This window comes from Delphinapterus leucas, chromosome 18, assembly GCF_059928025.1.
Source record: "Delphinapterus leucas isolate spDelLeu-1000000601 "Yukka" chromosome 18, BTC_Dleu_Yukka2, whole genome shotgun sequence".
In the NCBI taxonomy this organism is placed as follows: domain Eukaryota; kingdom Metazoa; phylum Chordata; class Mammalia; order Artiodactyla; family Monodontidae; genus Delphinapterus; species Delphinapterus leucas.
In genome coordinates this window covers 66,599,420-66,614,097 of record NC_143146.1, presented here as the reverse complement: position 1 = coordinate 66,614,097, position 14,678 = coordinate 66,599,420, and the positions used below count along the sequence as shown (strand labels likewise).

Genomic DNA, 14,678 nt, shown 5'->3' with positions numbered 1-14,678 from the left:
AATTAGTATCTATAATTTTCTTTATCATATCTGTTAGAATATGGGTAAAAAAGCAGAAATAAAAATGTTATATTTAATCTATAAACTTTATCAAGTTTTGGAAAAGAGTAAACATTACAAGGCACAAAATCTGTAGCTATATGTTTGAAATAAAAAAAACAATAAAGGACTATTTCAATGATACATGATAAGGCTGAACTGTAGGCTGTTACACAATAGTAATGGAAAATTGCCTTTGCCCTCAAACTTGTTTCAGCCACCTCATCGCTTTTTCTAAAGGGGGCTTTTGAATGCCTGCTACTCTCACATCCTATCTGGATGGCCTCCACTTCACTGCCAGACTTCTTGGAAAGAGTCTAAGTTAGCTGCTCCCACTGTTGTCCATTCAGTCACACCCTCTCCCCTCCGTTCTTTCTGATTTTTCTTCTTCCTCATGTGCCTCTTTGCCCCAAGGCTTGGTTCTTGGCCCTCCTTTTCTTCTATACCCTCTTCCTTGCCAACTGAATGGCTTCAACTCTCAGCTGATACATGTGGATGACTCTCACACCCTCTCCACCAGGCTATTCTGGATACCACTACTTGGCATCTCAAACTCAGTATGGCTCAAACTCAACTAAACATATTGTCTCTTAAACCAGCTCCTCTTCCAGTGTTTCACCTCTTCTCTAACGACATCCTCCCCCTCTCAGGTACCCAAGGCTACTTACTGGTAACTCACTGCTCTCTCCGATCACCTGACACAATTCTACCTCGCTTTGCATACCTCTCATATTCATCTTTTCCTCTTCCTCTGTTGTGTCACCATAATAATCCAAATATTCATGGTACCTTGCCTACACCACTGCGCTGGCTGCTGTCACTCTGTCAATGGTGAAAGTCTAGCAGCCCCTAGCCTAAAGTCTGTGATCTACACCCACATAACCGTCCAGCGTATCTCTAAAGTCAAGCCTCATGTACCACCAGAAGTTCCTTTGTTGTGTCTTTGTCCATGTTCTCCTCTGCAAGCTCCCTGCCTCGAATTTTGCCTAGAGAATTCCTAATCCTCCTTCAAGAGTCCATCCAGAATTTATCTCCTGTGGGAAGTCTTTGCTGCTCCTCCCAGAGCATTTATACTGGAGCATTTATAACACTAGTGAACTATGATACCCTATGGACAGGACAGGTATCTTTCATCTTGGCATCTCTAATGAAGTACGTGGCACTTAGTGAGCACTCAGATGTGGGCTGAATAAATAAATCAATGGGTGCATTTAAAGCCCACGATGATATTGCATCAATCTTATTTTCTTTTTCTCCTTTCTGCATATCCTGTGACCCTGTCAGAAAAAACTCACTGCTTCTAGTACATACCCCAAGAGTTCCTACTTCTGTCTTTTCTTGCTCTGCTGACTGGCATGCTCTTCTCTCAAATCTTTCTCCATATGGGATCAGGGAGGTGAAGAGCACGATTTCATGGTTAAATCAACGATTTCATGGTTAAATATTTTCTTGCTCTGCTGACTGGCATGCTCTTCTCTCAAATCTTTCTCCATATGGGATCAGGGAGGTGAAGAGCACGATTTCATGGTTAAATCAACCCAATCCAAATCTTGCCTTAATATCTATGTGACCTTGAGTAAGTCACTCTACCTATCTATGCCTCAATTTCCTCATCTATATAATCAAAATAATAGGACCTAACTCACTAAGATGATGTGAGGAGGTTTAAATGTGATAATTATGTTGAAGTGGTAAATTTTTGCTGTCCAGCTCAAAATAATCAGTCAGCAAGTGGAAGCCAGTGTTCACCATCGTTGGAGGCCTGGCTTCAGGGACATATCTTTTGTGAAGTTTGCTATTTTACTCATGTGCCCAAGGTTGCTAGTTACCTACCTAATACCTATTCTTTTCTTCTTCCTTACAAATGAAACCCTGATTTGGCCGAGAATGAAAATGTCAGAAAAAACATCTCTCAGCCTTCCTTGGAAATAGGGGTGGCTCCGTGACCCTGTTCTGGCCAGTCACTGGGTGGAGCTTCTGGGAAAGTTCCTTAGAAGGGACAAACTAACTGGCGTGCGTCTTTTGCCCTCTGCCCTTCCTGTCTGGAATGGGGAGGTAATGGCTGGTGCTCCTGCAGTCACTTTGTATGCAGGTGGGCAGGAGGAAGAGGGAGCGAAGAGGCAGGAAGCTGGGTTCCTGAGGACACGGAGTTGTTGAATGAGCCCTGCACTGCCTACATCTAGACTTCTTTTGGAGGCACAAAATAAATAAATTAACCTCTACATCATTTAAGGCACTGTTGTTTGGATTTTCTTTCACATATCTTGCTTTTAGATCTTTTTCAGTGTATCTTGATTCCTACCTGATATGCCTCTGCTGAAAGTAACCTCTTCTTTCCTGGAACTTCTACTGTACCTCATCTGTGCCTCTCTCATAAGTACAATCACTTTTTGTATTAGACTGTAAATTACATCAGGAGTGACCATATCAGATTTATCTTTTTTTTTCAGTCACACTGTGCAGTTTTTGGGGATCCTAGTTCCCAGACCCCTGCAGTGGAAGCATGGAGTCCTAACCACTGGACCACCAGGGAAGTCCCAGATTTATCTTAATTCACACTACCATGTTTTGCATAGCACCTTCATATAGGTAAAACTCAATACATGAAAGCATTTTGTAAACTGCAAAAAATCATGTAATCTTATTATCTGGTAACTATGTCAAAGACACATAAGAGACAGAGGGCAATGTTTTCAACTTTGAATAAGATAAACATTTTCCTGAGTCACCCAGTATGTTATAGATATGGCATGGTATTTTTTAATTTGATATTATATGTACATATATGCATGAAGTTATTATTAAAAGCAATTTACCACTAATTTGAAAGACTAGTATTTAACTAGCTGGCTGTAGGACATACATGTACTGTAATCTGCAAAAGAGGTTATTCAAAATACCTTTAGATTTCAAATAAAAATGTTGAAATTAGGTATTACCATCCTAATAGCTCCGCCTTTCCCACGATTCTTCACCAGCGTTATCACTCGAACTTTGTCACTTCCATATTTCTGGCAATATTTAAAAGCTACCTGTCAAATTATATAAAAGTCAGAATAAAATAAATTTGAATTCCAAGACAGCAATATAAACTGGGTCTCTGATTTTGGCTTAAACACTGCTATTCTAATTGCCCTCTCCTTGTGACTAGATTATACCCACCGCACATTTTGGTAGCCGAGAGGAGTTGTTGAATTCCTGGTGCCAAGATCCGACACTGACCTACTAGGTCGAAGTCACAATTCACTTTCCTGCAGAGGAAACACCAGAACAGGCAGTGGCCATCTCTCATTCTCTTGACTTTTTTGCCTAGGCTACCAAGCTGCTAGAAAAAGTAAAAATAAAACCCATGCTCTAATTGACTGGTACACATTTTTTTTGTGTGTGTGTTACGTGGGCCTCTCACTGTCGCGGCCTCTCCCGTTGCAGAGCACAGGCTCCGGACGCGCAGGCTCAGCAGCCATGGCTCACGGGCGTAGCCGCTCCGCAGCATGTGGGATCTTCCCGGACCGGGGCACGAACCCGTGTCCCCTGCATCGGCAGGTGGACTCTCAACCACTGCGCCACCAGGGAAGCCCTGGTACACATTTATGATTGGGCTCCCAATACTGCCTAATGACCTGTTTACTTGTCAGCAACTGACCTTATTCCCCAGAGAAGCTGTTTGTATTCTAGACCATTTCCCCCAAATCTTCTCACTCGAATTCCTGGCTCTCAGCAGATAATCATCCACGATCTGTCCTCTTCTGAATCTTCAATCTCTTCCTCTTTTCTGGGTCCTCAGCCTCTAATATGCTCAAAACTCCAGCATCTTAAACATTTTCCTTTGACTTCACTATTATCTTAAGCGACTGCCATTACTCTTTGATCTAGTATCAAAGTCATGAAATGGTGATCTGTATTTGCCATCAACATCTCTTTGTCCCTCATTTAGACTTCAAGCCATTGGGGTGTGGCTCATGCCCTTTGCTTTTCCACATCACCCTCCGCAGAACCTCTTCATCACCCCTTGCCTCTGAGGCTCATTTCCATAGGCAGTTGTGAAGTTATTTTTTTTAAATTTTAATTTATTTATTTTTGGCTGCATTGGGTCTCCATTGCTGCGTGTGGCCTTTCTCTAGCTGTGGTGAGCGGGGGCTACTCTTTGTTGTGGTGCACGGGCTTCTCATTGCGGTGGCCTCTCTTGTTGCGGAGCACAGGCTCTAGGCATGCGGGCTTCAGTAGCTGTGGCATGTGGGCTCAGTAGTTGTGGCTCGCAGGCTCTAGAGCACAGGCTCAGTAGTGGTGGCGCACGGGCTTAGCTGTTCTGTGGCATGTGGGATCTTCCTGGACCAGGGCTCGAACTTGTGTCCCATGCATTGGCAGGTGGATTCTTAATCACTGCGTCACCAGGGAAACCCCTGTGAAGTTATTCTTATCTGGTGTTTGCACTCCTGTCTTCAGACTCAGCTCAAACACCATTTCTTCTTCCTAGCTTCCACGCCCATCGTCACCTTCCCCAGAGAAAAAGTATAATTCTAATAAGTATTCCTAATGCATTTTCCCATTCAACTGTTACTTCTCTCATCTGTAGATCAGATAGATCTCTCATCTGTAGATCTGTAGAGCCTTCCCACTAGGAACAGGCTCAAGACTCTGGGATGCCTGAAACTTTCCTGACTTCATTATTATTAATAATCAAAGTCATGGAACAGTGATCTATATTTGCTATAAATCACTCTGCACCACTCATTTAGTAATGAACTGTAGTGTAGCCCCTCCCCACTTGGCTATGAGCTACTTAAAGCCAAGGATTAATATATATGTATATATATATATGTGTATATATATATATATTTTTTTGGCTGCTTTGGATCTTGGTTGCTGCGCGCAGGCTTGTTGCTACTCTTGTTGCGGTGTGCAGACTTCTCACTGCAGTGGCTTCTCTTGTTGCAGAGCATAGGCTCTAGGTGTGTGGGCTCAGTAGTTGTGGCATGCGGGCCCTAGAGCGTGCGGGCTCAATAGTTGCGGCTCACGGGCTTAGTTGCTCTGCGGCATGTGGGATCTTCCTGGACCAGGGCGATCCCTGTGTCCCCTGCATTGACAGGTGGATTCTTAACCACTGTGCCACCAGGGAAGTCCCAAGCATTAATATTTTAGTGCCTGACACACAGCCTGGAATTGATTAATCTCAGTGAACAAGAGTAGCCACCGTGCTTTGTACATACTCTTATTACAGGGCTGTGGTGGCACTGTTAGCTGCTTACCCAACAAACACCACCTCCTTCCTTGCTCCTTTGGCCCCAGTCTGCATAGTGACAGTGTGTGCAGTCCTAGGAGATGAATCATTATTGGTCCAAATCCTCTTTACCATGTATTTATACTTTCCCAGCCCCTCTTGCAGGCAAAGGTGGCCATGTCACCAAAGTTCTGGCTCATGGACTCTAGGGGAGGTCTGCTGGAGGGTGGGAGCTTCTTGTGAAGATTTTTATTCCTGGTTATAAAAGGAGAGAGGCACACAAGAGAATTCTTAATGTCCTGACTGTCTCAACTGCCTCAGGATCAGTGGTATTTGGAGCTGTGCCCATTTGATGATGAGGGAGTGTGTGGTAACTGAAAAGACGTGGATCCAGCCACTTGACACTGTCCAAATGCTGAAACAACAATGTCCAGACCTTCTGGCGTATGAGATAATCAAACACCTTCTGTTACATAAGCTCCCCTCATGAGACACTTTCTAACTGATGAAAATATCGAACACATTGTGCTCTATTTCTCTGGAGCGTGTCTCCAGTATTGGATGTGAAGTCCTTGGAGGCAGAGGCAGGGCTCCATCTTTGTATTTTAGCACCAGTCCTACTCCTTGACTCATGTTAATGGCTCGAGAAATGTCTATTCAGAGAACATTTATTTGGGTTGCTGACGTTTATTCTGGGGTGGCAGAAAGCATGACAGTCATCATAAGACCCAGACCAGGAAGATGAAGTCACTGGGCATGCAGCTGAGTGCACTGAGAGGCACTTGACCAGGCGAGGATGAGGGCTCTTTCTAAAGGGGACGTGATCTGGCTTTGAAGGAAGCAAACACCACTGAGGCCCACCTGCTTGGCTTATACAGACACTGACACTTCACAGTATGCCCTGCAGAACACGGCAGCAGCTGACACTTGCTCACCATTTGTGAATTCAGCTCACATGGAATGCTTACCTTTCTGGCATCTTATGTTGTTTGAGGGTATAATAAATATCTCTGCACAGATGCAATACTCTCTTATTCTGTACTTTGGCGTAAATTTTACCCCTTAGTTTAAAATTCCTTAAGAACAAGAACTATATCTAAATTTTTTCCCAGACCCCTCGGAGAGTGAAACGTGTTACGGGAAGATAATAAATACTCAACTTAGGGGAAAAGAGTTTCTTTTTCTTTTTTAAAAAAAAAAATTTTACAAACTATGATTTCAAGTTTTCTGTTTCTCCCAACCTTGGGAACAAGTGCGAACCTCTCCCTCTTGGATCCTTCCAGAGAGCAGCCTGAGACTCACATGGCAAAAGGCCTTGAAGGAAATACTCTTCAGGAAAAGCTGCTTCTTCTCAGCCGGGCTGAGGCTGCTCTGTCATCTCAGCAGTAGATGCCCGATGCTGACTTTCTGCACCACTCCCTTCATATACTAATAACCTGTGGGACAGTTTGTGTTCATCTTTCAAGTCATACTGTTCCAAGTGCAGCACCTACTCTTCCTAACACAGATCCACCAATACTTTCAGGCCTCTATGCCTTTGTTTACATTATATATATTTTTCAATTTGAATATACTATCCTCCATGTTCCTAGTCATTATCACCCTTAGAGGTTTAGTTCAAAAGTCACTTCTCTTTCTCTCAAATTCTTTTCAGCATCTTTCTCTTTGGCTCCATTTTTACCTGCATTACAGAAATTGGAGCCATGCTGCCTGACTGTCCTGGGGGCTCCTTATACCAGGGGGCAGGCGCGTGTACCTGTGGGGTCCAGCCAGTGTCCAGCGCTTCCTGCACAGCTGGAGTTGACCAAAATCATAACTGATGAATAATCAGGTGAACAGATATTCCCCTGTATATTTAAGATCTATTATGTTGCCATTTAACAGGAATATTAATAGCACCGTAAGTGAATCTTTTATTATAGAAACATGAGTGTCAAAAAACAAAATGTGAAGTAGTCATAATAACAAAAATACTTTGATGTTTGGAGAGTAATTTATCAGGATCACTGACAAGATTTAATACATGTACTACTGCAGGATTAATGCACCAGGGCCCAGCAGTTACAGGTCTAGGAATGCAGGAAGGAGAGAGGATAAACCCTAAGATACTGTCACCCCATGGGTCAATCTAGAAGGGACTGTGGGGTAGGCCAAAGGACATACCCAATCCCCAGGGGAGGATATGAAGGTGTCTTCCTATTTGCGTGACTACTTTAGAAACCATAATTTAAGGTGGAGCATAGAGAAAAGAATTATGCTTAGAATAAAAGGAACCATAAATTAGTGGGCAAAGAGGGTTCCCCAGAGGCCAAGGTGAACTGTTGTTATGTGTACTCTCTCCCTATTTGGTGACCTTCCAAGCTTCCCTGGTCTCAAGGAGCAGTGGAAAGGCAGGTATATTTTCCAGCTTCCCATATATGAAATCTCTCTGCTTTTTCTACTGCCCACTTATGTTAAATGGAGAGTATCTGGCACACCTTTAGGGCTCTCTGACAAGCGGAAATATGATTTTACATTTGCAAATTACTCCATCTGTTGGCAATTCTAAAAGCAAGTTTACTTACCTTTGAAGTCTCATCTTTGCTGCCATCATCAACTACTATTACTTCATAAGTGAATGTAGGATCTTGTTTCTGCAAGAAGCAAAGATAAAATACCACAATTTGGCATGACTGCCATCAAGATTTCTAATAAAGTTGTAAGGAAGTTACGAAACAACTGTTTTACAAATAACCCAATTGAAAAATGTGCAGAAGACCTTAACAGACTTTCTCCAAAGCAGACATACAGATGGCCAGTAGGCACATGAAAAGATGCTCAACATCACTAATTATTAGAGAAATGCAAATCAAAACTGCAATGAGGTACCACCTCATACCAGTCAGAATGGCCATCATTATAAAGTCTACAAATAAATGCTGGAGAGGGTGTGAAGAGGGAACCCTCCTACACTGTTGGTGGGAATGTCACTTGATACAGCCACTATGAAAAACAGTATGAAGGTTCCTCAGAAAACTAAAAACAGAATTACCATATGATCCAGCAATCCCACTCCTGGGAATACACCCGGACAAAACTATAATTCAAAAAGATACATGCACCCCTATGTTCACAGCATCACTGTTCACAATAGCCAAAACATGGAAACAACCTAAATGTCCATCAACAGATGAATGGATAAAGAAGATGTGGTATATATATACAATGGAATATTAGTCATAAAAAAGAATGAAATAATGCCATTTGCAGCAACATGAATGCAACTAGAGATTATTATACTAAGTGAAGTAAGTCAGAAAGAGAAAGACAAATACCATATGATATCACTTATATGTGGAATCTAAAATATGGCACAAATGAACCTATCTACAGAACAGAAACAGACTCATAGACATAGAGGACAGACTTGTGGTTGCCAAAGGTGGTGGGGGGGGGGTGGGATGGACTGGGAGTTTGAGGGTGGTAGATGCAAACTATTACATTTAGAATGGATAAACAACAAGGGCCCAATGTACAGCACAGGGAACTATATTCAATATCCTGTGATAAGCCATAATCAAAAAGAATATTAAAAAAAGGATGTCTACATGTGTATAACTGAGTCACTTTGCCGTACAGCGGAGATTGGCACAGCACTGTAAATCAACTCTACTTCAATAAAAAAAATTTGAAAAAAGAAACAATTGTTTTAGTGTTGATGTGTATAAATATGAACATAGATATAAGTGCACAAAGCACATAAAGGAAAAAGGCCAAGGACAGAAAGGAGATCAGAGACTGGGAGGGAGTTGAAGGTGAACACAGACCAAATCTCCATGGGCCTCCCGTGCTCCCCTGGCTGCCCTCCTGAGCACCACTCAGAGGCTACGAGGTATACAAGGCAAAGCCATGAGGTCTGAAGTCAGGGGTGCAGGTTCCACGTGGCTGTGCCACTTCTTAGCTTTATGACCTCGGGCAAGTTAGCATTTTGGGCCTATTTTCTCGCAAAACAAATAACACAACCTAGTCCACGTGGCTGGTGTGCAGATTACACATAATAGAAGAGGCAGAAGCTCAAATATAATAAGGGCTCAGTCCTCTTCCTCTTTTTTTCCCTCTTTCGACGAATCTTCTCTTTTCCCTTTACACAAAAAAACCTAAAACAAAGTAAATCAAAACAAGGAGTTTTCTAAAAAAAAGAAACAGCCATAAATCTTACTTATTTTCTTAAACTCTCCCAAGAGATTCCAATGGCAGCGGATACAAAAGAGGGGCACATGCTACTTTTCTTCTCTTTATGCAGAGAAAGCAGAGGAAAATAAATGAGGGGGGACTCCTCAGAATAATAAAGACATACAAAATGATTTCACTCTAGTTATAGGTCTTTTTCAAATAAACATCTTACTTAAAAAGTCACAAAAGCAAAAACAGCATTGTGTTGTCATACAAAGTCTGCAGACACACTACCACTCAATTTTAAGTATATCATCAGGCAAGAGAGGATCAAAGTGGGGAGGGAGAGTCCATAAGAGGAACATCAGCTTTCCTGTTTGCTCTGGAGGGAGTGTGCTCTCGGGCTTGCCTGCAAATGGCTGACGGCTGGCAACATGCTGAGCACAGAGGCCAGGACCACGATGGCCCGAGAACGGACGGCACTGCCTCTCACAGTGGATCTAGCCTGGGGTCCACAGCTTGATGACCTGCTCTACTTTTAATTAGACCCCATACCGGACGAGAAAACACAATACCTGTCTCTCCTCTAGATAGCCCAGAGCTTCATCCATCATTACAGGCACTTAAAGAAAAAAATATATATTAAAAATTGCTTTTGAAAATAACTTTCCCAGTCCCAGAACAGTTTGCATATGGAAAATGCCTGAATAACCTAACAAGTCCCTCCTGGACTGCCCCCCAGTGGCCATTTCCACCTGGAATGTCTGTCTTCTGTTCACCTCTTGCTCATCACTCCCCTAGAACACTTCAGCCCTAGACCTGATGTGGCTGCTAACACTCATTCTTTCTCTTCTAAACTACAACTACCAACTGTGCACGCTCCATAGCCCACAGGTATCAACGTTCCGGCAAAGTCCATACTTTAAATGTCCTTTTCTTCCCAAATTACCCCTTACCAAAAAAATCGAGTAGGGCTTACACCGTTTTTCTTCATTGTATGAAGGCACGACCACAGAAAGCTGCTTGGTAGGCGAGTCCCGTATGCTGGGTAAGGCTTCCCTCTGGACTCTGGCATTTAAGAAGAACTTCTCATCTTCATGTCGATGCAGGTGTGGCATCTCTGTAGCAGTTATAAATGCAACAAAGGAAATCTAAAGGCAGATATGTGAATAAGAAATTGTGTTATGTTGACCTTTTTAAACATTTGCTACATTAGAATACATCATTTACATGATTTTTTCACCCTGAGGTGAAATATTTACTGTTTTAGTCCATTAACAATGGTCTGGAGGTGACTTCAAAATTCAAACCAGTCAGTTCCCTATTTTTGAACTGATTATTATTGTCCTTTTTTTCCCCTAACTAAGCATTTTCCCTAATGCTCTAGGAAGCTCTTTGTCTCCTCTCACTTGTCATTCCCCAGCCTCTGTCACCCCAGATCTAAAAGGGAACAGTCATTACAGAAGTGCCATCTACTCTGAGATGCCCTGAACTCCCAATCCCTGGTACACACACAGCGAGGCCCCATCCCACTTGGAGCCTATGTGATCAAGGACACACTGCAGGTAGAGCTTGTGGGTGAGGGCAGACCTCCCATCTGAGACCACGCTGACCCAGCGTAGGAAGGGAAGAGTCCCCCAACCCCTAGAGTAGGGATCAGTAGTGCTTAAGAATATATTCTTGATACTTATCCCAGATTTGAATTCAGAATACACTATGTTTTGGACTCAGGTACCTATCAAACTTGTAGGCTGTAGGCACCATCCCACTGCTAACATTATATAACCCCCTTCCATATTCAGTAGGGACCTAGCCCTGGAAATAACCATTCTTTGTAACACTGTTTCCATTGGTATACTTTCTGCTTTCAGAGCAATCAACCTACCAACTTTTGGAATGCTACTCATTTGTACTCCAGTGACCATTTATAATATTCTATTGGGCACATACTGAAATTGAATATGCTTCTGATTAGTATGAATATGAGGGCAGTATCCAGACTAGTGGCTAAAGAGTTCCTGCTCTGCACCCCTAGTGTCCAGATTGTGGTTTCTAAATTCAATTTCCTACTAAAAGTAACCAATGTTCCTAAGAGGAATGGCTGATTCAGGTCCAGGCCAGGAAATGTACAATGGTAGTCAGAGACGGGAAAGCAAGGAGGCTACCAACAATCATGACAAAGTAGCCAACTTGACAGGCTCCCATTGGCCTGTGAGGGGGAAATTTTAAGCATCAAAAAGAATAATTAATGCAATGTATTAAAACACATGAAAAATTTTATATCACGGATTCATAGATACTAAATATAAAAAATTAGTCACCTTTGTAAGATGCCAGGGAACCATCTCATTATTTTGAAAACTTGCCTTTTATCTTACCTTTTATATATGAAAGATATTTCAGCGTTATCGAATAGCTGAGGATGAAATTTTTTTCATTATAAAATTCCAGGTAATACATGAAGAAGGAATGATACAGTCAGAATATTCCACTTTGCAACCCACAGTGAAATACTGGATTTAGGCAGTGATCATCAATGACTGCTAAACCATTAGATTAATGACACACTTTATAATCGGTGGGTCAAGCTAACAACTCCTGAACCCAAGAATCCCTCTTAATACCAAAGAAAATCAGAGATTAACACACCTCCTGATACGACACAAAAGGAAGTAATCAGCATCACTCACACACTTCTTTTGATTAAAACAAACATGCATTTCATCAAATCTCTAGATGTAACTAGCAGTTTACAGGAAATTCAGGGGACAGAGTAAGATGTTAAGTCACTTAAGGGATAAAATTAGTAAAATCCAGACTGTGAGAAATTCTACAGGACAAATGACCACTTATTAAAGAAAAGGAAAAAAAGGGAGGAGAAATTGTTATAGTTTAAGAGACTTGAGACATACCAATCGAGTGCTGTGTGTGAATACTGAGTGGAACAAACCAATTTACTAACACATACACGAGGCATTTGAACTGATGCAGTATTTGAAATCACTGAACAATGTTAAAAAAATCTGCAATAACCTTATTGTGGTTTTATTTTAAAAAGGGGGTCCTATCTTCGGAGATAAATGCTTAAGATTTACGGATAAAATGTTATGCCTTGAATTTGCTTCAAAAGTAATTCAGAAAGGAAGTGGGGTGAGGAGACAGTGGGGAGATACATGTATGTATGTGTGTGTGTGTGTGTGTGTATGTGTGTATATATACACAAATATACATATATATTCATTGAAAAAAAAAAACAAAGTTCCACTAGTTGGGTGACATTTGCATACCAGCTCATCAGCTTCCTCACCAGTCAAAGGAAGCTAATGATAACATTTTTGTCAGCACTGTTTTAAAGATCAAACGAGATAATCCCTGTTGAATGCTGAATACAATACCCAACATACTGTAAGTACTCAATAAATAACAGCTTTTATAACCAGTTCCGGCTAATAGGATCAAATACTTCCAGTACAATCTCATAACGTACACATTTAAATCTGTGCAACACAGTCAACACAAGGCAGATTCAGTCTAGGATTCTGTCAAGCTCTGCCCAACCCAAAACCTGAAACCTCCCTCCACCCCAAATCTCCATATACTACTAAGGGAAAGAGAGGACTCCTCTCTCACCCAGACACAAACCCTAAAGAAGTCAGGATACACCACTTTTTCTCTATCTACACTACTTTTAAGCCATACATTCTGGTCAGATGGCAAAGTGTCCTTCCTGGCAATGCTATCTAGGCTGCTAACCTTAACGTCAAGGAAGCGGAAAACGCTCCATTTACAAACTAGAGGCAGGCCCATTCCAATTATATGGGAGAAAGTTCACTTAACAAATTTCCTATTACCTATGGATCAGCAAGTGTTACAATGTTTCCGTGTTTCCACAGTAATGGCAAAGAAAATCGTAGTTTGAATTCCCCTGTACTGTCTCTTCTAGAGGCAGCAAGCTTAGGGTGTTGAATTCTAGGACATAACGACCCCCAGGCGTATGATAACACCAGGCCTTGTCTATCTTGGTCTTCCTTTATGTCCCTAGTGGGTCTTCCTGATCCGCTGATTTATCCAATCTGTAACAGACGGCTCTTGTCAGTGCTGTCAACACTTTCTATTTGCTTAACTACACCAGGAAAGGGAGTGTCTAGAAAGCACACACTTTCTGGGGGCTCAAGACCTTCCCGATGGGGCCAGAACTACAGCGATTGCAGACCCGGGAGGAAATCTTGGAGAGGTCGGGGCTCAGAGGGCGGGTGGGCACAGTCCGGGGACCAGGGGGTGACATAAGACAGGGTGGGCATGTCCCAGTAAACACAAGTACTAGGCTCTGGGCACGCAGGGATATAAAGCTCTAAAGTAAACATAAAGAACGGAAGAAAGGGGGTGTGAAATTCTAGCAGAGGAAATTCTGGGGTCAAGGCTCAGAGGAAGTATGGTGCCCAAGAGCCGGCAGCGCGGAGGAGAGGATGCCTGGGGCCCGAGTCTCCCGGAGAGCAGTGAGTCCAGGCCCGCGTCGGTCCCCAACCCCTCTCCTCACCAGAATCAGGGCTACAGCCGCCAGCGCCGCGCCGAGCACCGCCAGCTGCAGCAGGAGCGGAGCCATCCTCCATGCCGGCGAAGCCGCCCGCCCTATCCCGCGCCTACACACATGCGGAAGTGCGGCCGCGCAGCCCCGCCTCCCACCCACAGAGAGACCGCGCCAGCCGGGCGCCCGCCGCCCACAGCGCCGCCGCGGCCAGACCCAGCCACGACCCGGGAGCCCGCGCCGCCCACAGCGCCCCCGCGCGGCAAGGCGAAGAATATGTAATTGTATGGGAGGCGCTCAGTCCGTTTTTGGGAGGGCGGGGGGCAGGCTCTCTGTTCCACCGTAGTAAGGTTGCCAGAATTGGCAAGTACAAATTCAGGATGTCCACATAAGTTGAATTTCACATAGGCAACGAATCGTTTTTTAACAGCATTATTAAAATAAAACTCACAGACCATATAACCCACCCATTTGTTTTTGGTATATTACATTAATTTTTAAAAACTGTGATAAAACATAAAATTTCCCATTTTAACCACTTTATGTGTACACTACAGTGGCATTAACTGCATTCACAATTTCCTGCAACCATCACCACCATCTATTTCTAAAACTTTCCCAGTTCTCCCCCAGCTTCTGGTAACAATAACACGAACTACTTTAGGTGTACTTTTTGTTTATCTGACATTCAAACTGAATTGGATGCCCTGTATTTTATACGAAGGAGATGGAGGTCTTGAGCCA

At 42.9% G+C, this 14,678-nt stretch overlaps 1 protein-coding gene across 4 annotated transcripts in view; it reads right to left on the bottom strand.

The window, feature by feature from the left end:
• ALG5 (ALG5 dolichyl-phosphate beta-glucosyltransferase) overlaps window positions 1-14,076 on the bottom strand; it is a 33,448-nt gene extending 19,372 nt beyond the window's left edge. The window contains exons 1-5 of one of the 4 annotated variants that reach the window (XM_022574679.3): window positions 13,947-14,075; window positions 10,389-10,560; window positions 9,985-10,031; window positions 7,822-7,890; window positions 2,979-3,071 (exon numbers count right to left, since the gene is read on the bottom strand). In XM_022574679.3, coding sequence (XP_022430387.1) covers window positions 2,979-3,071; window positions 7,822-7,890; window positions 9,985-10,031; window positions 10,389-10,560; window positions 13,947-14,012 — 447 coding nt within the window. In that variant the 5' untranslated portion in view covers window positions 14,013-14,075. The other 3 variants (XM_089899666.1, XM_022574680.3, XM_022574681.2) reach the window with 3 other exon arrangements.
• Between the last annotated feature and the right edge of the window lie 602 nt (window positions 14,077-14,678).